This window comes from Bombyx mandarina, chromosome 28 (assembly GCF_030267445.1).
Source record: "Bombyx mandarina strain Sakado chromosome 28, ASM3026744v2".
NCBI classification, from domain to species: Eukaryota; Metazoa; Arthropoda; class Insecta; order Lepidoptera; family Bombycidae; genus Bombyx; species Bombyx mandarina.
This window is the reverse complement of record NC_143233.1, coordinates 8,790,580-8,818,317: the sequence shown is the minus strand read 5'-3', so window position 1 is coordinate 8,818,317 and position 27,738 is coordinate 8,790,580. Positions and strand designations below refer to the sequence as shown.

Here is a 27,738-nt window from a genome sequence, read left to right as displayed (position 1 = left end):
GAGGAAGTACATAGACAAATAAATGATATGCTACGTCAAAAAATCATTCAACCCTCTATCTCACCATGGTCAGCACCTATATGGGTAGTACCAAAAAAACAAGACTCCTCCGGTAAACCTAAGTGGCGTATTGTTATCGACTATAGGAAGTTAAATCAAGTAACAATTGGTGATGCCTATCCTATTCCGAACATCACGGATATCCTGGACCAGCTAGGCCACAGTAAATACTTTACCACTCTTGACCTCGCGTCTTCGTTTCATCAAGTCAAGGTGAAAGATACCGAAAAAACAGCATTTAGTGTGCCCTCGGGCCATTACGAGTTCACGCGTATGCCTTTTGGTCTTCGAAATGCTCCTTCCACATTTCAAAGACTCATGAATATAGTACTAAGCGGCCTTCAAGGCACTCATTGCTATACATATTTAGATGATATAGTCGCTTTCAACCACGATCTCTTGTCTCATTGTCAAAACCTCAGAAACATATTTCATAAGCTCCGTGAACACAACCTAAAATTACAACCGGACAAATGTGAGTTCTTTCGTCGAGAAGCACAGTATCTTGGACATATTATTTCAGATAAAGGAGTAATGCCTGACCCCAAGAAGGTTCTCTGTGTTACTAACTTCCCAGTTCCGAAGTCTCCACGTGATATAAAATCATTTCTAGGTTTAGTTGGTTATTATCGTCGCTTCATTGAAAATTTCTCCCATATTACTAAAGCTTTAACTAGCCTTCTAAAAAAGGACGCTACGTTTCAATGGGGTTGTGAACAACAAAAAGCCTTCGACGAACTGAAAAACAAAATAACCTCGGCTCCTATCCTTCAGTACCCTGATTTTACTAAACCCTTCGTACTAACAACAGACGCATCCAATTACGCTGTTTCTGCTATTCTTTCTCAAGGCGAAGTAGGTCAGGATCTCCCAATAGCCTTCGCATCTCGAACCCTGAACAAATCAGAAGGAAATTATTCTACAACCGAAAAAGAATGTTTAGCTATCATTTTCGGCACAAAAGTTTTCAGACCTTATCTGTATGGACACAAGTTTAAAATCGTGACCGATCATAAACCTTTGCAGTGGCTATTTAACTGCAAAGACCCCGGTTCTAAGTTAGTTAGGTGGAGGTTAAAATTAGAAGAATTCGACTACGAGATTGAATACAAAAAGGGGAAGTTAAATTGTAACGCAGATTCCTTATCTCGCAACCTCGTTCATACTCTCGATGAACCAACCGTTTTACAACCACCCCCATACCTTGATGAACAGTCTCGAGTAGATGAGCCCCTTACGTTCGATGACTTGTCTCCGTTACCACCCCCCATAGACTTCAACGCCCCAGGTTCCGTCCCTTCAGAAACCCCTCTTGGACAAGAAATGCCTAGCCACCCTACTCAACCTCCTACAAAAGTCCCTTCTCCATCACTGCCCTCGCAACCGTCACCGTCAACTCCTGAAACCTATGAACAATATCTAAAAGTGTCCCGACAATCGAAAGATCCGTTTAACACAAATATTCAGGAATTTAACGACTCTCTACTTAAAGCTAAATGTAAGCTGATAGCCTACCCTACCTCAATTGACCTTGATGAGTCTGTACCATATTGTTCAGAAATCATAGAAATGTCCACAACTATGCCTGACATACGTGAAGTGGAGAGAGAACTGTACTCATTTTATTCTACCGGTAACGCCAGTCATTTATTTACACATTTGTTTGTCCGTGTTCATTTTTACGATGAGTTTACGTATAAAGATATTTTTAATGTTTTACGTTGTTACCGTGACATGATAACTACATGGTATAGCGAGGAAAAAGAATGTGCTATATCAGATTTCTCAGACCCTTACACGAAATTGTCATTTACAAAAATTTACAATATCGTTGCGTTTCTATTTCATGACACTCAAATCAAAGTAAATATTTACCATAACAATATCCAATATCCTACGCCTTCCGAAATCAAAAAAATATTAAGAGATCACCATGATTCCACGACTGCAGATCACCCCGGAGTCGCTCGTATGTTAGGACGAATAAAAGAACTATATTGGTGGAAAAATATGCGACAAGACATAGAAAACTATGTCAAAAATTGCAAATCGTGCCAAATAAACAAACCGCTGCGCCAAGTTAATCGCTCCCCAATGATAATCACGTCTACCGCCACTAGAGCTAATGAAAAGTTATTCCTAGATTTAGTGGGGCCATTACCCGAAACACACCATAACAAATTCAAATTCATTCTTACGTTACAAGACGATCTCACTAAATATTCTCAAGCATATCCCATGGTCACATGCTCCGCCGAAGAAACAGCTCGTTCATTAGTAAAGTATATCTCCCATATCGGTATCCCTAAGATCATTATTACAGATCAAGGTGCTAACTTCTCTTCCGAAGTAATGAAGCAGTTAGAGCGTTTATTCGGAATAAAACACATTTTTGCTTCTCCATATCACCCGCAGACTTGTGGCGCCCTAGAAAGAAGTCATTCGACTCTGAAAGAATATCTTAGGTCGTATATAGTTGAAAACCAACATACATGGGACTTATATCTTAGAACAGCAATGCTAGCGTACAATTCCAATATCCACTCTACCACAGGCTTTTCACCATTAGAACTGTTATTCGGGTTTAAACCCTACATCCCTAAAAGTATAGACTCTCTCGACCTTAATACATACAGCGATTATATAAGAGCACTTAATCACCGGTTATATTACAGCCGTCAAAAAGCTTTACAAAATATAGAGTCGTCAAAAGAAAGATCAAAAAAATACTACGACTCTCACTCGAAACCGATTACCTATAATATTGGTGACATGGTCTACGTCCGTTGCCATCATAAGCAAAACAAAGCCTTATCTCCTGTATGGAAGGGTCCATACAAAATCATAAAAATAAACGGCAACCACACGGTCACCTTATTAATGAACCGTAAACACGTGCGTCACCATTATGATGAAATAAAATTAGCAAATGACGACGCACTATAGTCTTATTAAAGCTAACTCGTTTAAATAATCCCTTTATTTTCGAACATACTTAATTCTTTTACTCAAAAAGAAAAAAATTATATTATAATTATAATAATAATCTTACACTGAATAACTATTTGAAACTTTTACTATTTTATATGTTTACTATTTTACAATATTTGATTTATTGGTGATAATAAACGAATGCTTACTTATTACTATTTCTGTTCCCTTTCAGGCCCATCTTAGTGCTATGTACAAGTCATCAAATCATAACCCAGATAACAGATAGTCCCGGTCTATACTACGATAGACTATCTGACGTCAAATTTACTAATGATAACTGGAATGTTGTAACTTATTTAAATACTAATAACATACAGTCTCATCTTGATAAAGTAGATCAGTTATTTGAAAAAGTAAACTCTTTCTGTAAGGACTTCGAGTCCTCCAAAATACAGTTCGATTGCATGAACGCCATTTCGTCATTACAAAGTCAACACGATAATAACATCAAAAAGTTTGCATCTGTATCCTATCTTACTAGTAGTCGACAAAGTAGATCAAAACGTGGGCTACTCGACTTTGGTGGCTCTGTTCTTAAAACATTCTTTGGCACTCTAGATTCCAACGACGGTGTCAAGTTCTCTGATGCTATCGACCAAGTACAGTCAGACGAAAAAGCTTTAGCGCATCTTATGCGTGATAATATACATGTGATAAAATCTACAATTTCCACATTTAATAATTCAATGTTAAAATTCAGTGAAAACGAGAAACGTCTAAATAAAAATCTAGAAATCATAAATTCGGCATTCGAATATATTATAAATTCTAACGATAAATTACAAATAAAAACAAAATTTAATTCTTTATTCCAGTCCTTAGAAAGTATAATCATTGCATTGTCTTTCGATATCGAAGACATAAACAACGCTATTTTATTTAGTAAAATGAATATTTTGCACCCGACTGTACTCAGCCCATATCAATTATATGTCGAGTTGGAGAAACATATAAATGACCTACCTAAGCATTGCGAACTTCCTATATCAATATCTTTACAGAACATTCACGAAGTTATCGATATTTCTAAACTAGTATGCTACTATCATAATAATCGTATTATCACTATAATCAAGATACCCCTCGTGTTACCTCAAGTCTATAATCTTTACCATATTGTTCCTATGCCAGTTCCTTATGACTTAACAAAACCAGACACTTATGCACTTATAGCACCAAACAAGCCATACATGGCATTAACAACAGATCGTATGCTTTACTCACTGTTAGAAGACTTAGACAAGTGCAAATTCGTGAGTGAAAAGTGTTATATTTGTGAATTAGGTAATGTGTATTCGACGCTTGCGAACCCAACGTGTGAGACAGTTATCTTAACCGAAGTTGTCAATAAGGTTCCAAGTTCATGTTCGGTAAAACTCTTAAGGGGGCACGTAGATTCCTTCTTTAAACTTAATAAAAATAGGTGGATATTTGTTCAATCTGAGCCTGGAAAATTACATGTAACTTGTTCTAGTAATAGTCTCAACTATGATTATGTTTTGTTAGGAACAGGAATAATGTCCCTGTTTAAAGACTGTAAAGCTTTCTTCAAAACTTTACAATTTTCGTCTAGTGAAACATTTATTTCTAATGTAACAACTCAAGTAGCTAACTTCAACATTTTGGAAGATGATTGTTGCGAACGTACAAAACTAAATAAAACTTTAGCTAGACTTCCCTTGTTAAAATTAAATAACCTTAATAATTTAGACTCATTGTTACACGCCAGTATTCATCTAGATACTCTAGAAAAAGAATTAAATCATTTGGAAAGTCCTTCGCACTTTCAAAAATATGCTGTTCATTATATGTCTATAAGTTATTCTCTTACTGTTCTGTTTTTCTTGTACCTTATATTTAGATTTCGTAGATGGTTTTGTTCAAGTAAACATAATTCTCATTGTTGTATACAAATCTTTAATCAATGCAACAAAGATCGTAAAAACGATCATAATAATGTTACACAAACTGTGCAAATAAATAGTGAAAAAGACTATTCATATCCTAGGCCTTTTAGGAGAAATCTTATGTTGTCAAATTCGTCTAATAATGTCGTCGTCGAGTAACGTTATAATACATTATATTCTTTTAAATAAATTGTATAAGTTTAATTAATAATTATAATTAAGACCTTTAATAATTATAGATTTACTTACTATATCCTGTTTTCGTATTTTACTTAATAATTACTTAAGTGTTTTTGATATTGTACTTAACGTTTATTTCTTTAAGATATAGTTACTATTTTATTTTAAGTACTTACTTGTTTTATCCTGTATCGTATGTTTTAGTTTTCCTATTTTGTTATCCAAAACAAAAGCCAAATTCTATACTTACCGCTCTAGTTTATCTCAACGTCAACGTCCGTGACCATTCATCGGTGACGATGAATCTTAAGGAGGGGGATGTTACATATGCCCCTCAATAATAACGTAATATAAATAATAATGCCGACTAAGGCATTCTTGAATGCATTGTCTCTATATAAAGACGATATATTGCTAAAGCGCAGTAGAACAGATTTGGCTTGAGTAGCGGAAACACACATCATTTGTACTACTTCTTTAATAAAATAAACTCCGTGCCAGTCGCCGTGTCCTTTTTTAAAAAGAGCTCCTGGACCCACCCCGTAACAGTACCCACTCGCGCGTTCTCACAAGTGGTTCTACACCAGTAATTACGCAAATTATAATTTTGCGGGTTTGATTTTTATTACACGATGTTATTCCACGTTTTTTATGTGTGACCTCATTAAGACGGATCAAAAATAAAAGGATTATATAAAGCATTTAGAAATAAAGGTTATAAAGGATTACAAAAACAAACACGTTTTGATAGACTTCTCGGAATGGCTTTGTCAATGTGTTATACATTAATTTATTAAGTATACTCTGTGTTGCTTATTATTAAATTCAATCCTGTGTATAATTAGCTACAGAGCTGTAAAAATTTACCTAATTATACTAAAACAACAGACTTTGTTGGCAATATTCGTAAGGATTTTAAATATTCTGATAATTTTGTGTATAGTTCATAATTCGAATTATTTGGATGTTAGCGGTTTGTTTTCAGTTAGTGGGTGTTTGCGGAGTATTTCAACACTATACCGCATTGCGCAGATGGCTACAGTGCTACCAGAGCGCAAAATCTTTTTATACGTATTAAAAACTTTTTCGTGACAGCTCTGTGTATTAACTAGACGACTTTTAGCTTTGCGCGTTTCATACATTTTGTTATTTTTCATACGAAATGTTTAGAGTAGAATTGATTTTTTATATGATTTTTAGAATTTTAGATCGTCATTTAAATGCATTCAGTAATGTTCAACAGATATAGTATTACAACGATATTTAGCAGTATGACGACGCTTGCAGCTGAAAGTAAGTATTATACTTTTTGAGGTAGCATGTTGCTGATAACTTTATTTCTGTAATCTGACGAAGCATGTTGCTGATAACTTTATTTCTGTAATCTGACGAAGCATGTTGCTGATAACTTTATTTCTGTAATCTGACGAAGCATGTTGCGGATAATGACATGTACTTTTAGGTTAGGAATATTGTGTTCTTTTTTTTTTATAGTAAATTAAATTGTATTACAACTATATATGTTCTTGTACCAGTTTGTACCAATACCAGTATTAAAAAAAAAGTTTCAATATCAGTTTTAAGTCCAAATTTATTCTGAATTTTCTCACTGCCTAACATTATATCCCTGTACAATAATCAAACTGTAATTCCTTAACATTTAATCTAAACTAATTATTTACGGATTTTTTTAAGTAAATTAAAAAAAAACAACCCGAAAAAGGTTTAATCTAAAGCTCCGCCATTTCGCGCTCACATCTCTCCAATTATTCGCAAATAAACTGGCAACCCCTATTGTACTGCAAAAGCCCGCCAAAATACATTTTGCGTTATCTGTCCCCTGAGTACGGTACGTTCGGAGTCTCCGTACGTACGCTGTCAACATTTAATTTATCGTTAACACGTGGTATGTTACTGAATTTATTCTACACTTTTTTCGAATGAGGAATCTGCGGTTTTTTTTTCCAAACTTTTTTTCAAAACACGCCCTGTATCTCATTTGATTATCGATATTCAAAATTTGAAAATGATGCTCTTCACCCTGAAATAAATGGTTGAAGACTAACTGGCATTAACACAACGCATAAGTCGTTTTGATTTGTACAAACCACCCGATTGGACTGCAGAAGTTGGAGAAAGCCGAGTTGTTTAGTTTTAAATTTTTATTGCTTGAATAGGTGGACGACCTCAAGGTCCGCCTGATGTTAAGTGGTTACCAGAACTCATGGACATCAACAACTGAAATGCCGCCTCCCATCTAGAGAGATGAGTTCTTAGTCTCAGTTTTATAGTACAAGATCTTCCCTGCCCCTCAAACCGAAAAACATTACTATTTCACAGCAGAAATATCCTGATTGGTGGTACCTACCCGGGTGGGCTCACCAGACGGCCAGACCACAAGTAATACCTGTAATACCCGTCCTTACTCATAGCAGACTGTGGATCAACATTAGCTCATTGTCTATCTCAATCTAAAAGATAAGTAGCCAGACTTAACGCAGTCTTCGCCGTTGGCATTAATAAAACGGAAAACGCTCTATTCACACACGCTGAAGTATCAACATTGAAAACATAGTTCATACACATCCAAATAAAATTTATTATACACGTCGTTTTGATTCTCTTCGGTCCCAACAAGTCTGATGACGTCACCCGCTGACATCACAATGTTTCAAAACACCCCTCGACGAAATACGATAAATTATATTGTTCTTCTGCCTTCGAATAATCCGATTTGATATACAATTTAGCAATATCATCCATTAAGGCTAAGACCAATCAAAGCCAGACTCCGAAGCAATAACCAGAACGTCAAACTCGAATAGAATTTTCAACGGGACTTTTATGTCTTGGAATTTCCATTTTCTGTGTTTGATAATATAATATTAAAGACGCGCACTCAATCTAGAATCTGTTATAATTAATTTTCTTTGATGTACTACGTCCAAAATGGTCGTTAGCACCATTTTTTCTTTGGCCAAATGTCCCAACGAAGATGGCATCTAATAAGAATTTATCTGACCTACAAATATGTATATCTGGAATATCTGGAGAATTGAATAGGAATCTAGTGATATAATAAAGTTACATTACCCGGCACGTAAAGCCAAATAATCAGATATTAAACTTTTTATGCAGGCAAATAACAAGAAAGACGACGAATTTTTAATCCCTTTCCAACGCTGAGGTCAAAAATATAAATGGGTAAGAGAGATTTTACTATGAAGCAGTCATGCATTTCGGTTTGTAAGGTGGAACAGCTGTAGCAATTAAAACTCGAACCTCGTATCCCCTAGTGCAATCAAAATACCTCAAAAATAATTCGATATAATGAACATCATATTAACCCATATTAATTTATCATATGTGGGCTTAATGAAGGGAAGACAGAGTCCACGTTAACGATACAACATTAAACAAACTGAAGCTAAGACGATACAACTTCGATCACCCATAAAAACAGATCGAAGCCAATTTCCTATTTAATTTGAACAAATAAGCTTCCAGTTTCCCTTTACTTTTTACAAAGGAAAACAAGTTGGAAACGATGTCACGTTCCACGAAGCTCTCCTGAGCTTGTTATCAAAAGCACCGACCGAACGACTCTCGTCTACAGATAGTTCCTTATACCCGTAGCTTATATCCGGCTGGTTAATCAAAAACAGAACGGGCTCGAGTTAATTGTTCTGAAATTTACGATTCTTAAGGTTGGTGAGCCAATCGTTTTGAGGATTTTTCTGAAAAAGTTTTAAGATTTTTTTTTGGAACGAAGTTCCATATGTGATGATGCGGAGGGGTACCCTGACTGGGAAAAAACGTCCGTAACGTAATATTTGTATTAGTAATGCACACAGTGTATGACTTAAATTTGTGATAACGTACAAAAAATAACTTATTTTTTTATCATTCATTAACCAAAATCTCAGAGCGTTCGTTTGCGCAATACACCAACTCTTATGCAAACAACCGTGAATGAAGTGTACCACAATAAGTTCGCACGTTACCAAATGACCGTGGGTTGTTGCGAAACCTCCAGTTTTATTTTCTTTATACTTCGAATAGAACTTAAAATTAATATTTTTATAATAAGGAACTTCGTTCCTATCCGGTGTCCCACGACACCACACATATTCTTTTAGCAAATCGCCTGATATGAGCCTTGATATGGTGGTATTACCCAACATGATTGAAACTGAGGGACTGTTAGAATTTTGTGGTAGCTTTGGATCATAGGGGGAGTAGCTCCCCTGATAATACCATTGCAGCCAACCGGTACCCAACTTTCTTCTTCTTTACTTCTCATCAAAAGTCTTAGAGTTCCTGGGTCTACGCAGAGACTGGTTGGCTCTGTCTTGAGTGTTACAAATGTCGCCTGGACTGCTCTGAGGAATTGTTTTTCCTTCTCTCTCATCATATCACAATTGCGTAATCAAATCACAATTCTCACTATCTGAAATACTCAACTACAGTCCGATTTCAAAAGTTATTTCTACCACATGCTATCCTACTGTAGAATGAACTCCTTCCTCAATGTTTCATATCCTTCTTCTAGTTAAAGTGAAAATAATAATGAAATAATTTTTATTTTTATTTTTTTTATTGCTTAGATGGGTGGACGAGCTCACAGCCCGCCTGGTGTTAAAGTGGTTACTGAAGCCCATAGACATGTACACCGTAAATTCCACAACCCACCTTGAGATATGAGTTCTAAGATCTCAGTATAGCATACAACGGCTGCACCATCCTTCAAACCGAAACGCATTACTGCTTCACAGCACAAATTGGCGGGGTGATGCCTACCCGTGCGGACTCACAAGAGGACCTACCACTGGTATCAAGAGGTCCTACCACCAGTAAAGTAAGTTTTCTTGTTATATCCGACTTAGAGATCGCTTGGTGCAAAATTCTCATCTCAAACGTCTTTAACGCATTCAACAAATTGAAAATTCATAATTTATTAATTAAAAAAGAGCAGGCCAATTTAAAACAATAGCTTCGACCTTAAAGATCATAAACACGCATGTCTATTTATCCAGTCAGATTTGAGCAACCCTACAGTGTGTACTTAGGCCAGACAATACCATGACAATACCAAGAAAACATCTTTAGTGCATTCAACAAATGTAAAAATACATGATATCTAATTAAAAAAAGAGAGCAGTCCAATTTGAAACAATAGCTGTGACTACAAAAAAATAATTAAATTCCGGATAAATCATAAACACGCATGTCTATTTATCCGGTCAGATTTGAGCAGCCCTACAGTGTGTACTTAGGCCGGACAATACCATGACAAATGCTCGTAATTACGTAAACGACGAATGTTTGTTTTGTGCGCAAACACCCTGTATCATGAAACCGGGTATAATTTGTTTCTCGTCTTATTATTGCGAAGTGTGGACACTTTAGTTTATTGTTCTGACTTCCTTCCTTGTTAATGTTTTAGTCGTTTCACTATACAGCGTGTGGTTTTAATAAAGCGGACATTAGTTCCTGCCGATGGTTTTTGGCACAATAACGTTCACATGCGAATTTTTTTTTTTATTCTAAGCCATGTAATGCAATTAAAATCTATATTTTAGACGGGGGGTCACAATCTACTTTTGCTCAGCGTTTCGGGCTTGATTTATGAATTAAATACTCATTATTTACTTTTATACTATAGACTAATTTCTTCGAGAAGAGACCCTTTACATTCCGCAGATATATTTATTAACCAAAATTGCTGATTTTTTTTTTCGCTAATAGTCCCAGTAAAAGAGGCTATAGTCAGTCATCATCATCATTTTTAATTTCAGGGCAGGACTATATGTGCTTGACCCGTTAGTTCTACTATAAATAATCCTTTTCATCTATCTCGATGGTGAGGACCGCAACTAAGAAAATATTATGGTTTTCTAGCCTGAGTTGCCAGGCCAAACTTAATCTTAAAAGCTTTAACATAAGCATCACAATATAACTGGCCTTCGGAGATGTATGTAAGAGGCTTAAGGTCTTTATATCTTGTTTCTTCCTATGTTGAGTCCGGGATCAGACGTGATAATAATATGTACAGCTATATACTAGGTTATTAGGATATTAAGGTACTAGGGTATTCTACCTCGAACTACTATTAATTCCTTATCACCCATCCACGCCAATAGTATTCTAACCGATATTAGCCGGTTCTAGTAATTTGTATCTGGAATACTTGTGAGGTGTATGATACTGGAATTACCAGGTCCATTGCTCAAATTCATGTCACAAGAAAGAGCACCATTTTGATTAAACATCAATTTACAAAGTAATAAATTTACATCACTATGAGCCATTCCCAAATTTTGAATATACTATAAATCTGGAATCCTATAAATCTGGATATACTATAAATATCTGGAAACAATTCTTCTTGTCTTTTATCTGTGTATATACATCACATTCAGTATCATCACTATGTGGATTTTTTTACGATAATTATATTAGGAAAGGCATTTATGCTTGAAGTTATCGGTGTCAAGGTACGCAGTTTGCTAGTTACATTTGCCGATGCATAAAATTCAGAAATAATGAAATTCTGTGCCCTATATCTGCCTAATAGTCTCGAGGTCAGGAAACCCAAACAAGATCTATAGTCGAATCCGTATACCAGCGCTTTCAGAAAATTGATTATATAAAAACAAAAACAAAGAAGTTGGCAAATGGCTGAATTGTGCTAACGCCAACTTCAAGGGAATCTTATCGAATAATAGTGTTCGAAAAATCTTACCTTATTCCTTAGTAAATTACGAACCTTCTGTTTCAAGTAGTCTAATAATATGGCACAGTTTGTTACATACTTATATTATATGTTTAACGTAGAAAAAATATAATAATATATTAACTACAATCACAAGAATTATGAAACACATAGTATATCGTTGCTTCTTTCAAGTTTGGCTGAATTCTAAGCTTGATTGACATAATTAACAAGATACGGTTATTAGAAGCTTAAATGAGCTTATTCAAACTAAAGAGCATTGCGTAATAAATTTATTCAGCCGGTCTTGACATTATGGGGGATTTGTTAGTGAGTTTCAAAGCTAGGAATATGGTCTGATGGTATGTTAATGTTGTTGGTATCTGAAAAGATTGATGGTATAAAGTGGTCAAGGGGATGAAGACCCAGGCGATGGAAGGATTAGATACCTTTACTGGTGGTAGGACCTCTTGTGAGTCCGCACGGGTAGGTACCACCACCCTGCCTATTTTCTGCCGTCAGGCAGTAATGCGTTTCGGTTTGAAGGGTGGGGCAGCCGTTGTAACTATACTGAGACCTTAGAACTCATATCTCAAGGAGGGTGGCGGCATTTACTTTGTAGATGTCTATGGACTCTAGTAACCACTTAACATCAGGTGGGCCGTGAGCTCGTCCACCCATCTAAGCAATAAAAAAACAACCTTAGTTTCGTTCCGTTCCTTTCCCTTAGCGCTCGGGTAACGACATGGCGACATGGAAGGGAGTTCATTCCAAAGCCGGTGGGTACAAGGCAGTAGAAATCTCTGGAAACGCACTGTGAATGAACGCAGCGGTTCCAGGTACTATATGGATGAACTCTACCATTAATTACCATCGCAATGCTCCTCATCGGAACATAGTTCATCCATATAATGTTTGAGAAGTCGTAAAACTGAAGTGTTATTGTGTAAATTTTAATTTGGTTCTGAAAAGGTGGGTTTTGTTTTCGTTCTTAAAGATTTTTGTTCACATCACGTAAAATTCCATTATTGCGTCGTTTTTTTAAACGTCCGCGGTAACGTAAACCGCAAGGCAATCGATATATCGGAACTGACATGGCGACACTGAAAAACGCGAAATGAAACGCGAGTCAAAGTTAGTTTTTAATGAATTTTTGTTTGCGACGTGACAACGACCTTACTTGGCCATAGAGTGCGTAATAAGGTCTCTAATGTTTCTATCTATCTTCTATCTTCTATATATATAAACATGAATTGCTGTTCGTTAGTCTCGCTAAAACTCGACAACGGCTGGACCGATTTGGCTAATTTTGGTCTTGAATTATTTGTGGAAGTCCAGAGAAGGTTTAAAAGTGTGTCCCCCGTCGGATACCTTTTGTTTGTTTTAAGTTTATTTTATACCAAAGTTTATGTCTTTTATTAATCGATCGAGGCACTACGAAGTCTGCCGGTTCAGCTAGTATTATTATATTATAAATAACAAGATTTCTCAAGGAAATTAATAAATTTTCAACATCACAACCGGGGCTCGGGAATCAACAAATTCATTTTAGATATTAAGCTTTCGGTGAGGTTACGAAGGCTATTCACAATAAATTAAAACCCGTTCTCGAACGCAGAGGAAGCATAAACAGCCACATTCACGAGAAAATATCCCGGGGCTATTATTAAAGGTTGAAATATTGGGTTCAGTTTAGTTAATGTTGTTGGTTGTATTAGACGAATAATTTGTGTTGGAAAATTGTACTAAGCCTTTTTTTTTCTTTATTTTATTGGATTTATTTATTATGAAAACAAACAAGATCATTGTCGACTTAGTTTTGACTAACGGAACCAATGATCTATCATGAACCTGGTCTCAAGAGATCGAATTCTAATTATGCAACTGTCCCACCTTTGAAAGCGGAAGACATGGTGGTAGGACCTCTTGTGAGTCTGCACGAGTAGGTACCACCATCCTGCTTATTTCTGCCGTGAAGCAGTAATGTGTTTCGCTTTGAAGGGTGGGACAGCCGTTGTAACTATACCTTAGAACTCATATCTCAAGGTGGGTGGCAGCATTTACGTTATAGATGTCTATGGGCTCCGGTAACCACCTTACACCAGGTGGGCTGTGAGCTTGTCCATCTATATATTATGCAATAATAATAATAATAAATGGTTCGCGACAGAAATAGGCAGGGTGTTGGAAACTACACATGTGCATCAATAATATCATTAGCAAGGCAATAAAAAGAAATTGAAATACCTACATCAGCCCTTAACATAAAACAATGCTCGGTAAGTTATACACGTAAAAAACTAAAATGCCCCTCCGGCTTCTACTAAATTTTGAAATCGTTAAATATGTGCCGCAACAAAAAAAAGTTGAGAATCACTGGTCTAGATTGATATTATAAAATACTAATCGCTTAAAACTAAAATCTATTTTCAAGTCAGCTTATGTATGGAATGATTGTATAACTATTTTATTATATTTTATTATACGGTAGGAACTATTATGAGTCCGCACGGGTAGGTAACACACCGCCTATTTCCGTCGTGAAGCAATAATGCGTTTCGGTTTGGAGGGTGGGACAGCCGTTGTAACTATACTGATGCCTTAAAACTCATATCTCAAGGTGGGTGGCAGCATTTACGTCGTAGATGCCTATGGGCTCTAGTAACCACTTAACACTAGGGGGGCTGTGAGCTCGTCCAACTACCTAAGCAATAAAAAAAAAATTGCAATGTTCGAATTCAAAATCAAGATTTTTTTTCTTCAAATACACCATCGCAGGCGCGTATAAATCATTATGGCCTTACCACCGATTCGGAAAGCAATTTCACCACCGAGATGAATCGATAAGAAACTAGGGACTCCCTCTTTTCCACAGACACGGACAACGTAACACAGAGTATTCGAAATCAGTCACTCAGTCCTTTTTAATGAGTTTTTTTCTTTTCTTCAATCGCGAAATAAATAAGGTTTTATTTATTTATTTATTTAAGGATTACCGACAGGGTTTACAGTAAGACATAAAATAACATTGACATGTATAGAGCAATTGATAACTGCAACTCTAATGAGAGGCAATCACAGCATGCATTGCATTAATATATTAATAGAGATTTAACAATACTATTAATAATAATAAAAAATTAAAAACAAAAGAAAGACAACAAGGACAGTAATACCCGAGTACTCAGACCAAGGCTGAGGCTGAGGTTCAACAACAACTTTTTATAATTTTGTTCTTAAATATTGGAAGGGAATCGCCAAATATGTCAAGGTTTTCAACTTTTCTAACTAGATTATTATAAAGGTTAGTTAGACGGGGAGTAGGTGAGTGCTTGCCTAGATCGGTTCTGCTAAAGCGGGTGCTGAAAAGAGCAACGATAAATGTACTAAACATATATCACCAAAATAAAGTGTTTTCTTCTTCACAAATCTTAATTAAAACTAATCTTATGTACATTCTGTACAGTGTTGGTTAATTAAGAAAACCGATAGACATGTTTTTTAATTGCATACTAGCTGACCTGGCAGACTTCGTAGTGCCTCAATCGATAAATAAAAGACCTATACTTTTGTATAAAATAAACTTAAAACAAACAAAAGGAATCCGTCCGACGGGGGACACATCAAAGGGAAAACAAAATTGTTATTTTTATTTAATTTCGTGCATTTTTATATCTATCTACCTTTTAAACCTTCTCTGGACTTCCACAAATAATTCAAGATCAAAATTAGCCAAATCGGTCCAGCAGTTCTCGAGTTTTAGCGAGACTAACGAACAGCAATTAATTTTTATATATATAGATAGATAGATATGAGTAGACGAGCTTACAGCCCACCTGGTGTCAAGTGGTTACCGGAGCCCATAGACATCTACAACGTAAATGCCGCCACCCACCTCGAGACATGACTTCTAAGGTCTCGTATTTAACAGTACAACGGCTGATCCACCCTTCAATCCGAAACGCATTACTGCTTCACGGCAGAAATAGCCAGGTTGGTGGTAGATTCACAAGAGGTCCTACCGCCAGTAATTACGAAAATTGTTATTTGGTGGGTTTAATTTGTATTACAAGATGTTATTCCTTCACCGTGGAAGTCAATCGTGAACATTTTTGAGTACGTATTTCATTAGAAAACCATCTAACCGGTTATAGAAAAGTACAATGATACACTGCCTTAAACAGAACGAATAACCTATCTATAAGACTCTATACAATGAATAGATAAAGTGTAGATGCGATATTTAATATCTGATACCGAATACATTAGGGCAAAAATTAAACATTTGAGAGTTATTTGGCTACGCCACATTTATTAACTCTAAAACGCGAGATTGCATCCTAAATTTAGAGAGATCGAGAATATAATTTATTGCACACCAAAACACAATTGACATTTAAAATAACAGTCAGCAAGCAGTTATATTTTTTCAATACGCAGTCTTATCGCTACTTTTGCATATACCGTTTTATCTATAGAAATTTTGAAAAGATAAAGATACAGCAGGTGTGTTGCAGTACTATTAATAATACATTAGATGATGACGATTTTTTTTTTGATAATGCCACCTTGTTGTGTCTTTAAAGCAGCTATTATTCGCCAATAGATGTCGGGAAGAGTCATAAAGTTGATTATTGAAAACACGAATAAAACAACATTTTCAGAAAATACATTGTAGCTAGATCGATTTATCGCCCCCGAAATCCTGTGTATACTAAATTTTATGAAAATCGTTAGAGCCGTTTCTGAGATTCATATATATAAGTTTAAAGGTATAAGATTCTGTTCATATTAATATAAAAATGATACTAATATGAACAGGCCAACTTTTCATTCGAATGGTCTAATCAAACTTTATATTTAAAACCGTTCTTTGGTTAAATTCTTGTTTAAAAAAACCGCTACGATATACTACTATACAGCCAAACCAGAGTGGATGATTACGTATTACTGTGAAATGTTTAATTTTGATGCAGACGAGGTAATATTTACAACAAAAGATGTGTGATGTCGTAGGACACCGGATAGGAACGAAGTTCCTTATTATAAATTTTAAGTTCTATTCGAGGTATAAAGACAATAATTATTCGGGTATACATTTTTTATTATGATTATTTTATTGATAAAAGTAAAATAAAACTACTTTACAAAGTTATCAACTTTATTTTATTCACAATGATTTATAAAAAATATATAAAATAATATGCAAAGAAACAGCTATTTATATGAATAATAATAATAACCGTCATCACGTAGACTATACATTAGACACTGTATAGCCATCATACTAAGACTATACATAAATAATTAAAATCTTACGTTACGGACGCTTTTTCCCGGTTAGGGTACCGGAGGGGTATCGTTCCATAAGGAACTTCGTTCCAAAAATAAACAAAATAACAACACAAACAACAATAGTTTTTTGTAACAAACCTAAGATGTTTTCACATAGCGCTAACATTAACAAACTGACAAATAGAAAACACGCAAGGTTGAGGCAGTGTCCCGAAACAGAACATTAGTCGGATCAAGGTAATCGCTTACCGAAATACTATCGAGGTTAATCAAACAAATGAGCCAAAAAAGATTTATACATTCGATGCGATTCGGTTGACTGCCACTAACAAAGGTTATCCTATTACGCAATAATGAACACGCAATTAAGCCATATTATGTACGTTATTTACATTAGGTACTGCTAGTTTAGCGCTTCGTCCTACTAAAATGTCTTATGTAACACAAAAGAATATCGAATTTAATCATTAATCCATTCGTCTAGTCCCTTTTTTTTCCGATCTAAGCTAATAGCCTTGAGAGACTGTTTCAGCGTAACCTTAACTAGTAGGTGAGCTCACGGGCTCAAACCTGAAGACGTTGCTAACACAAACCCTAGCAAGAGCGGTGCTTCACAGAATCTACCACCGGATCGGAAACGCGACCCACTGAGAAGATCCGGCTAGAAACTCAGTGGGCTGTGTCTGTGGGTTAATTTACTCATCGAGCCCGTCGTCGCAAGCGACGGGTTCGACAAGAACGATGACCGGTGCTTGAGGTACCTAAAAGCAAAGTTAGTGGATCAGGAGGTCTAGTCCCAATGAATAAAGGGCTCATTTAAAACGTTTCCAAATACGAGTGGATATAGAGTACAGACCGATCTGGAACCTGGTCTTGCGTAATTGAAAGTTTATTTGTGATAGAAATGGATAGGTAGGGTACGTCTACACGTGTAAGCTATTTTTGGGACAAGGTAAAATCGCTGTTCTTTCTATCTACGCTTTGGAGGAGAGATGTGGTGTATCTCGTAATCTAGTTGGGTATTATCCACAATAATTTGCGCATGACCGTTGAGTAAAGAGTAAGCGACTATCCTCGCCGGATCAAATCGGAAGATTGGTGATGTTGCTGCTATTACACAATAAATGATGATAGTGACGGACATACACGATATTTTTAGCTCTATTGCGTCAATTACAAAGACATCATTATCTCTCTCTCTCTCAATGTAGTCAAAGTCAATGAAAAATTAATTACTAAGGATAACCGAAAAATTACCGGTCAGATCTTGATTACAATTTTAAATCGGACCACATGAGAAGCCCAAGCTCCCAAATAAAGGATTTATAAAACCGGTTCACTTAGAAAAAAATCTCAGGTATTGGAATTGGAAACACACTCATTTTTGGAAGTCCGTTAAAAACTGTGCCTTGATTAAATTTGAGTCTTTTTGGTTAGAGCTCAAGTCGCTCGCTAGTCACATAATAATCTTGTAAACGGACTGAAATTGTGTAACCGGATTCCAACAATCGACCTAGTTCCGTGAAGGGTTAGTCTTTTATTTGCAGGGCACAACGATTTTTTAATTATTCCGAAAATTCTTTCACTACTACCATGACAATTTGGAGAGTTTAACATTTAAATGAATCATTAATCGTGTTGCGAGACCGCATGGATAGGTGCTTTGATCCGATAAGTTTCATCCACGAAGCAGAGATATTCACCGTTTTAAAGAAAAATACGGTAAACTAAAAATTTCACCTAAGACCTTAGTTGTTTTATTGCACAAAAGCTTGAAGCAGTTTACGGCTAGTGTTTACTGGCTACCGGATCCTGTAGTCATGACAACGTGCCGCCACCTACTTTGTGACAAAAGTCTCAAATGTACTTGAACAATGGATGTCTGGTCCTTCGAGTGGGAACACACAACTATTTCGCGGCATAAATAAGCACAGTGATGATATCTATGAGTGCTTACTTCCGATATGAACTATCACTGATAGTTAAATATTTTATTATCTTTGGGTAACTGATTCCATTATATCAGCCCACAGACGTCCACTGCTGGACATAGGCCTAAGAGTTCTGAAGAGGCCACGTCCCTGTGCCGAATGTCCTCACAGATCAAAGACAATCGTCTTAAAATCTTACAGTATTCGAGATGAGAGTATTCTGCGAAACTTCACGAACGCTGCCCATCTAAGTTGAACTCAACGCTTGACCTATTTTCTCCAAATTAACACTACCCAACTGGACAGCTGCCCTCAGAAAAACTACTACTCTTTAAAAACTTCGAGCTTAGTCATTGATGCTTACTGGATCGAACCGGGAATGGTGAGATTAGCTGGTGAACCGTGGTATCTAATGTAGACAGAAGAATTGCAAGTTCGAAGTGGCAGTGGATAGATGCCCACTGGGCAGGTACAGACAGATAGATACAGATGACCATTTGGGCCAAAAACGACCACGGGTCCACGGGTGACGACCGCGCACCGGAAGTCACGGATTGAGTCATCCTAAAATCTTGACAAACAACGGGAAGGAATTTGTACAATAGTTATGCATGTTGATTACGTTCGATCATCAAGGTCTACCTGTCAACTGTTAACGACATCCCTGTCAAGATAGCGAGGTCAGCGACATCGGCTTCCGACGATTGGACCTTATTCAATCTGAAAGGGTACCGCTGTAGACCACGCCCACTGATTGCATTAAAAACCTTACTTTTTTTTATTGCTTAGATTGGTGGAAGAGCTCACAGCCCACTTGGTCTTAAGTGGTTACCGGAGCCCATAGACATCTACAACCTAAATGCGCCACCCACCTTGAGATGTAAGTTCCAAGGCCTCAAGTATAGTTACATCGGCTGCCCCACCCTTCAAACCGAAACGCATTACGCTTCACGGCATAAATAGGCAGGGTAATGGTACCTACCCGTGCGGACTCACAATATATCCTACCACCAGTAAAACATTTTACAGTTCCTAAAGTTTTATTTTAAACAAACTCCTACACTGCCACTTTAACATTATGATAATGAATTTTGCGGGTTGGTTTTCTATTACACCAGCTTATTCCTTCATTGTGGTAGTTGGTTGTATACATGGATCTTTAAGATGTCCTTACAAAATGAATACCTGCCTATGATAGGTGAATACCTCTACCATTTAATTTGAGAATTAATTTCGTATAGGCCACGATAACTCCATTATCTGTTTAAACTATTTCTAAGAATATCTCTTGGCGGGTGACGGTATTCAAGGTGTGACGTCACGTCTATGAGCCCAACAACTAAAGGTACCACTTAACCTTAGGTAGACCTTGAACTAGCAATCCAGAGACATATATAGACTCCTTCATCAAACACCTCTCACTGCTATAAAATCCGATACCTACACTCAAGAAATATCTGACAATAGAACCGCCCTCGCAATATCGACACACTCAGAGGATATAAAGCGCTCCAGTAAACCGATCCTAACAAAACAATACGGCACTTCTTACCTGAAGAACTGTGTCACTTTCGGTAACTGCGAAATTATTCATTCATTCATTCATGTTAGGGTTGTCGATTTTTGCAACACAACTCACAAAAAAAGTAATTCTCGAATCACAAGCTATCTAAGTACGAAAAGGCACATGCCAAAAAGAGAGCTGATATTTTAGAATTTGCCATCCAGGCAGCCTAGGATAGACAGTAATGAGCTGGCGCAAGACAGTTCACGAGAAAGCTATTCAGAGACCCCGAGATGTCCGGATTTTCGATAATCTCAAGGTAGCATTATATGCGTGATCTTCAAAAATGTTATATTGAAAAAAATAAGTACTTTGTACATGCATATAGCGTCGCAGACGATTAACAAAACTACTTCTACGGTAGGTGTAGAGATGGAGGTGCGAGTAGGTGAGCTCACGTGGCTCTAACCTGGGGATGTTGCTACACTATCCCTAGCAAGAGCCGTGCTTCGCAGAATTTACCACCGGATCGGAAACGCGACCCACTGAAAGATCGGTTGAGGAACTCAGTGGGCTGTCCTGTGGGTTAATTTACTCGCCGAGCCCTTCCTCGCAAGCGACAGGTTCGACGAGAACGATGACCGGTGCTTGAGGTACCTAAAAGCACCGTTAGTGTATCGGGAGAATCCGAAATGACGTGTGAGCTGTGCTACTTAGTAGAATAGTGGGGGGTAGTTTAATTATTAACTTTCTTACCGTCTTAAACAAATGTTTACATGTGTTGGACTTATAATAGTTTAATAAAAAAATTACATTGAGGAAACAGTTAACTGTAACCAATCTTTGTAAACTAAATAGCAGCGTCGCGCCGATATATTTATAAATATACTAGCTGACCTGGCAGACTTCGTAGTACCCTCAATCGATAAATAAAAGACCTAAGCTTTTGTATAAAATAAACTTAAAACAAACAAAAGGAATCGGACCGACGGGGGGGGGGGTGAAATATCAAAGGAAAAACAAAATTGTTATTTTTATTTAATACCGAGCATTTTCATATTTATCTACCTTTTAAACCTTCTCTGGACTTCCACAAATAATTCAAGACCAAAATTATCTAAATCGGTCCAACCGTTCTCGAGTTTTAGCGAGACTAACGAACAGCAATTCATTTTTATATATAGAGATATAGATAGATAGAAACACTAGAGACCTTATTACGCGCTCTATGGTCTGGTAAGGTCGTTGTCATGTCGCAAACAAAAATTAATTAAAAACTAACTTTAACTCGCGTTTCATTTCGCGTTTTTCAGTGTCGCCATGTCAGTTCCGATATTTCGATTGCTTTACGATTTACGTTATCACGAACGACTAAAAAACGACGCAATAATGAAATTTCGCGTGATGTGAACAAATCTTTAAGAACGAAAACAAAACCCACCTTTTCAGAACCAAATTAAAATTTACACAATAACACTTCAGTTTTACGACTTCTCAAACATTATATGGATGAACTATGCTCCGATGAGGGGCATTGCGATGGTAATTAATGGCAGAGTTCATCCATACTACCTAGAACCGCTGCGCTCATTCACAGTGCGTTTCTAGAGATCTCTCCTGCCTTATACCCATCGGCTTTGGAATAAACTCCCTTCCATGTCCTTACCCGAGCGCTAAGGGAATTAATTTTTTTATATATAGATAGATATATACCTATACAACAATATATCGTGCCCAACTCAGCAGCACAGAATGCTCTCGTTTTGTTTTTCCATATAATATGATTTTCGTCCGGAGAACGAAGCGACGAACGCTCATCTGGTCCCCCGCGTATGAGGCTCCGCCGACAAAATTTATTCTCTCTCCTCAATTTACGTACTACATGAATTATTATGTCTGGTGAAGATTGTTTACGTGATCTATCTTCCCCTTTTAAGGCTACCCCGAATAATGTTATATAAGAAAACGTGTACACATCTAGATACGGTTTGATATTGTGTTTTTTTTTTCGTATGAAATTCTCTAAGAGAAATCTTTTTAAAACTAAAAAGGTTTTCTTTACATATATGATGAAGATATTACATGTATCTCATATATTTATCGAGCGTTATGATATGTCCTTCCTCGAACGAGATTCGCGAAGAGAGCTCAGGGTTAAGCAGTGGCTGTGCCCCTGGTATTGCTAATATCCAAGAGCCTCTGTAACCACTCACCATCAATTGGGTCGTATAATATTCTACCTAATTCTTCTTCTTAGTCGCATACTTCATTGCCATCGTAAGGCGAAGGTACCATCTTTGTACCATCGTCTTCCATTGCGTTCGGTTTCTGGGTTCGCTCAGGGCGGTTATAACAGAGAGTCATGTGAGTGTGGTTACTTGATCTGACCAACGGTTCGTAGATTGGCCGGGGGGTCTTTTTATCTCATCTTGGTAACATTGAAGACTTTTCTGTCCTGCCTAACACACCTCATCTTGCTCATCGCAGCTTTGGCCATTTGAGTCCTTCTCTTGATCAGCGTTCGCTTCCGCTTTGGTCAGTCAATAAAGTCCGAAGTAGATATTTAGTAGTATGCCTACAAAGGCATGAAAAAAACAGCGGTGAAACCTAGTAGAGATTTCAGTATTCCATTCACATCAGCATAAATTAAGATTACGCCTCATCTGTCGCTGGGCTGGTACCGTAGTCCATAAATATTACAATGTGAACGTAGTCATTCAACTTGGGTAATTGAGTCGAAATCTCAATTGTAATTTATGAGAACATATCACGCCGGAGAAGGCACAGAGGCAGAAATTCAATGCGCTGGTCGGACCAAATACGCTCCACTCTCAATACCTCAGTCCACGTTGCTATCCACACAGCCGAGGACAGGCAGGAATGGCGCAAGATGATGCAGGAGAAAGTTATCAGAGGAGGCCACGACCCTCAGCATCGAGAATTATCGACGTAAGGAGGAGGAGGATCACGCAGCTTGAGATTTTGTTTTACTATTTACTGGTGGTTCGGCTTGTTATAGACACGCGCAGTTAGGTATCAAGATCCTGCTTATTCCTGTCGTGAAGCAGTCACTCGTTCTAATTTGAAGGGTGAGGCGGCCATTATACAATGGTATTTCGACCTCATGTAGGTATAGATACTCAAGTAATCATTATCCACCGGTTGAGCAGCAAGCTCTGGTGGTAGGACCTCTTGTGAGTCCGCACGGGTAGCTACCACCACCCCGCTTATTTCTGCCGTGAAGCAGTAATGCGTTTCAGTTTGAAGGGTGGGGCAGCCGTTGTAACTATACTGAGACCTTAGAACTTATATCTCAAGGTGGGTGGCGCATTTATGTTGTAGATGTCGATGGGCTCCAGTAACCACTTAACACCAGGTAGGCTGTGAGCTCGTCCACCCATCTAAGCAATAAAAAAAACTTGATAAATTTCACCGCAATTATATTCGAGAACGGGCGTCTAAATCCAGCACCACTAACAAAGGAACTAGGACAAGAAAAATTCTGACCGTGTCTGACTGGCGCAATAAAGATTCGTAATAAGAGTTCCTACGAAACGAAAACTAGCGAAAAGATCATGTCGAAGAAGTTTACGTAAAAGTTTGCAAAAGTTTTTTTTATACAATTTAACTTTCAGTAGCTTCCGTTACTTACGTCGGATATTCTCGAAGGAAGATCTGAAGCATCGTAATTAACTTTTTAGATCGATTTTTTCTTTTTCTTTTGCCCGTCCAGAAATTTGGTGTTCCCTTTTGTTTTGTGATCAGGTTAAGAGGTAATTGATGTACAATCCGAGAAAGTTGATAATACAACACAGATGCCTCCGATCACCTTGAGACGTGAGGTCAAATCTAAATTACATTGCATGACGTACTCACATCGCTTCAGACAAGAAAATACCTCATGCGCACCTTCAACATTACCCACCACTAATCCACGTAAACCTCGATAATTTCATTATGTCTGTTACTTTTGTCAGAACAGTCGTCGTCATATGAAATCCCTGTTGACCTTGAAAGCTGATCTCCATAGTTCGCGAAATGAGGCTTGGAGTACGCACTCATCAAGTAGAGTTTTGGTAAGGATTTTCACTTGATCAGTCCAGCTCATTTTTTTTATTGCTTGGATGGGTGAAAGAGCGCACAGCCTACCTGGTGTTAAGTGGTTACTGTAGCCCATAGACATCTACAACGTAAATGCGCCACCCACCTTGAGATATAAGTTCTAAGGTATCATGTTTAGTTACAACGGCTGCCCCACCCTTCAATCCGAAACGCATTACTGCTTCACGACAGAAATAGGCAGGGTGGTGGTACCTGCCCGCGCGGACTCACAAAAGGTCCTGCCACCAGTACAAAATGCGCATGGGGCTTTGTCCACCAGATCTTCTAGCATTGACCCTATCCTGAACAACAAATTTCTCGATAGACTCTGCTGGCCGTCGCAATACGTTTCCAAAATGGCGGAGAATCCTGGATAGCCCTGTTGACGACAACATTTGAGAGATATTAAGTTATTTTAGGATCGAGGCATTGGTGCGATGCTCAGACCAAGATATCTATATATTAATACGTGAAGCAAAAACTTTGTATCCCTTTTTACGAAAATTGTGCGGACGGAGGAGTATGAAAATTTCCACACTTATAGAGAATATAGAGAAGAAGTGCACAATGCTAATATTTTTTTAAATAATGCATAAAAGATACATTAAATCAATAAAGAAAACATTACACACACTACATACCGTGTATTTGACGCACACACGCATGCATACTATTTACTGTCAAACTTTTGTTCTTGACGTCTGTTGTCAAATTGAGAATAGAATATGGTTTGTCTTTGTTAATATTTTTTATAGTATAGTCTTGGCGAAATTTGTGATTATAGAAGTATAAAATACAATCATAATAGCGTACAAACTTACAGTTCCAATTAACTATAGTCGAATTTCGACTACTGCGGGTCCTCTAGTAGTAATAAAACTCTCAAAGAATGGTTTAGAAACTGTCTCTTTTCTCAAAATAACGAATTAAAACGTTCATTCGAAATGTGATTATATTGTTGATTTATAAAATACAATTTCGGACATCCGCTACGTATTTTTTATTGTAGCACCGCAACGTAATATTGTTTCATTCATGATTTTGTTTTTGTGTCTAACGTTTATCTGAAATTATTTGATGGTAGAAATAAAATCGCCCATTGTAATTCAATGTTCAAAAATTATTTATACTTTACTAGCTGACCCGGCAGACTTCATAGTGCCTCAATCGAGAAATAAAAGACCTAAACTTTTGTATAAAATAAACTTAAAACAAACGAAAGGAATCCGTCCGACGGGGAACACATCAAAGGGAAAACAAAATTATTATTTTTATTTAATTTCGAGCATTTTCATATTTATTTACCATTTAAACCTTCTCTGGACTTCCACAAATAATTCAATACCAAAATTAGCCAAATCGGTCCAGCCGTTCTAGAGTTTTAGCGATATTAACGAGCACCAATTCATTTTTATATATATAGATATACCCAATGGATTCTTTAGTAAACTTATAACTTAATAAAGTAGCTATTCCTAGAATTCATTTTTTGTTATATTGTTAATAATAGCATTACGCGCTGGGGTTCGAGATAAATCGAAAGTTTAATCGAAGTACAAATTAAAACTCAATTCAGCACTTTCAACACTTAAACTCGAGTTCAGAATTCGCAATACAATCCTTCCGCTTCGCTTCAGGCGGTCCCGCTGCTTCGTTTCGATTAAAACCGATTACTAACCGCCTTCATGTCATATCTGCAACGCTTTTATAGTCAACACGACAAGTCCACAATTGAGTCGACTATTATCAAAGCCGGCAATGTGACTTTTGGACAATTATTGGTAAATCAGAAAAACGAATTATTGACTTTGTATTCCATTGGCAGTCACAAAACTCTTCTGAACGACATCTTAGATAAATAACAGGTTAAGTATTAACCTTTATTTAATGCAGGTTTTGAACCGTATTCTTTGAAGGAGACGATTATATTCAAATCAATCTGTATTGACATATCAATAACATTTTTTTGTCCAAATGCACAGATTGCCACCTTTGATAATAGACGACTCAATTATCGAGAACATTTCCGATAATACCTTTCAAAATCCGTTTTCGCTATTTGATGACAGATGGCGTTACTCGTACCGGCATAACAATAGTTAGAGTATTGCCTCTTATTTCAATATTACAAAATGAAAATCGCGCAAGCGAAACGTCCCGTGATTAAGTTAATCTTTTAATGGCTCTCGGTAAATGAGACTCGATGAAAACACGTCTTCACTGCTGCAGACGGCAGTTACAATTTACTTAATTGAACCAGCACAATTTCGAACACTTATTTCGGTTGTTTAAATTGATAACGCCGCTGTAATTGAAGCAGGGACAGGACTGGCGATGCCCGGAATAATAATACAAGAATCGCTGAGAATTGAAAATCAATGGGTGCGCGAAATCGGGAATGAAGATTTTTTTTATTTTTTTTATTGCTTAGATGTGTGGACGAGCTCACAGCCCACCTGGTGTTAAGTGGTTACTGGAGCCCATAGACATCTACAACGTAAATGCGCCACCCACCTTGAGATATAAGTTCTAAGGTCTCAATTATAGTTAAACGGCTGCCCCACCCTTCAAACCCAAACGCATTACTGCTTCACGGCAGAAATAGGCAGGGTGGTGGTACCTACCCGTGCGGACTCACAAGAGGTCCTACCACCAGTAATTACGCAAATTATAATTTTGCAGGTTTCATTTTTATTACACGATGTTATTCATAACATTTGTTGAGTACGTATTCCATTAGAAAAATTGGTACCCGCCTGCGGGATTTGAACACCGGTGCATCGCTTCAACACGAATGCACCGGACGTCTTATCCGTTAGGCCACGACGACTTCAAGATAGAAAGCTTAAGATTCATATTGATGTGAGCTTAGAGAGAGTGGGGCGGTTTATCGAAAAACTCCTGCAATGAACTAATGAGATTTGAATAACGCTATAGCCGATGTATGGAGACTTTTGTATCATACGTTCCATGGATAATGTTCTAAAGAATCGATCGTGATGTTCCCATTTCAGACCAGAGTTCATGGGTAGTGCTTGGGTCGTGCTCGGG

General features: G+C 37.2%; 3 protein-coding genes across 3 annotated transcripts in view; 2 read left to right on the top strand and 1 right to left on the bottom strand.

Annotated features, from left to right (window-relative positions):
• LOC114246871 (protein amalgam) overlaps positions 1 to 27,738 on the bottom strand; it is a 165,325-nt gene that overhangs the window by 60,073 nt on the left and 77,514 nt on the right. The window lies entirely within an intron of this gene.
• On the top strand, positions 28 to 3,280 carry LOC149499727 (retrovirus-related Pol polyprotein from transposon 17.6). Its single transcript, XM_089738950.1, has 3 exons — positions 28 to 1,693; positions 2,267 to 2,409; positions 3,227 to 3,280. Exons 1-3 carry the CDS (start codon positions 28 to 30, stop codon positions 3,278 to 3,280), a joined length of 1,863 nt encoding a protein of 620 aa, XP_089595076.1.
• Positions 3,132 to 5,177, top strand: LOC149499726 (uncharacterized). Its single transcript, XM_089739179.1, has one exon. The coding sequence runs from the start codon at positions 3,459 to 3,461 to the stop codon at positions 5,118 to 5,120; it is 1,662 nt and encodes a 553-aa protein (XP_089595305.1). The 5' UTR covers positions 3,132 to 3,458; the 3' UTR covers positions 5,121 to 5,177.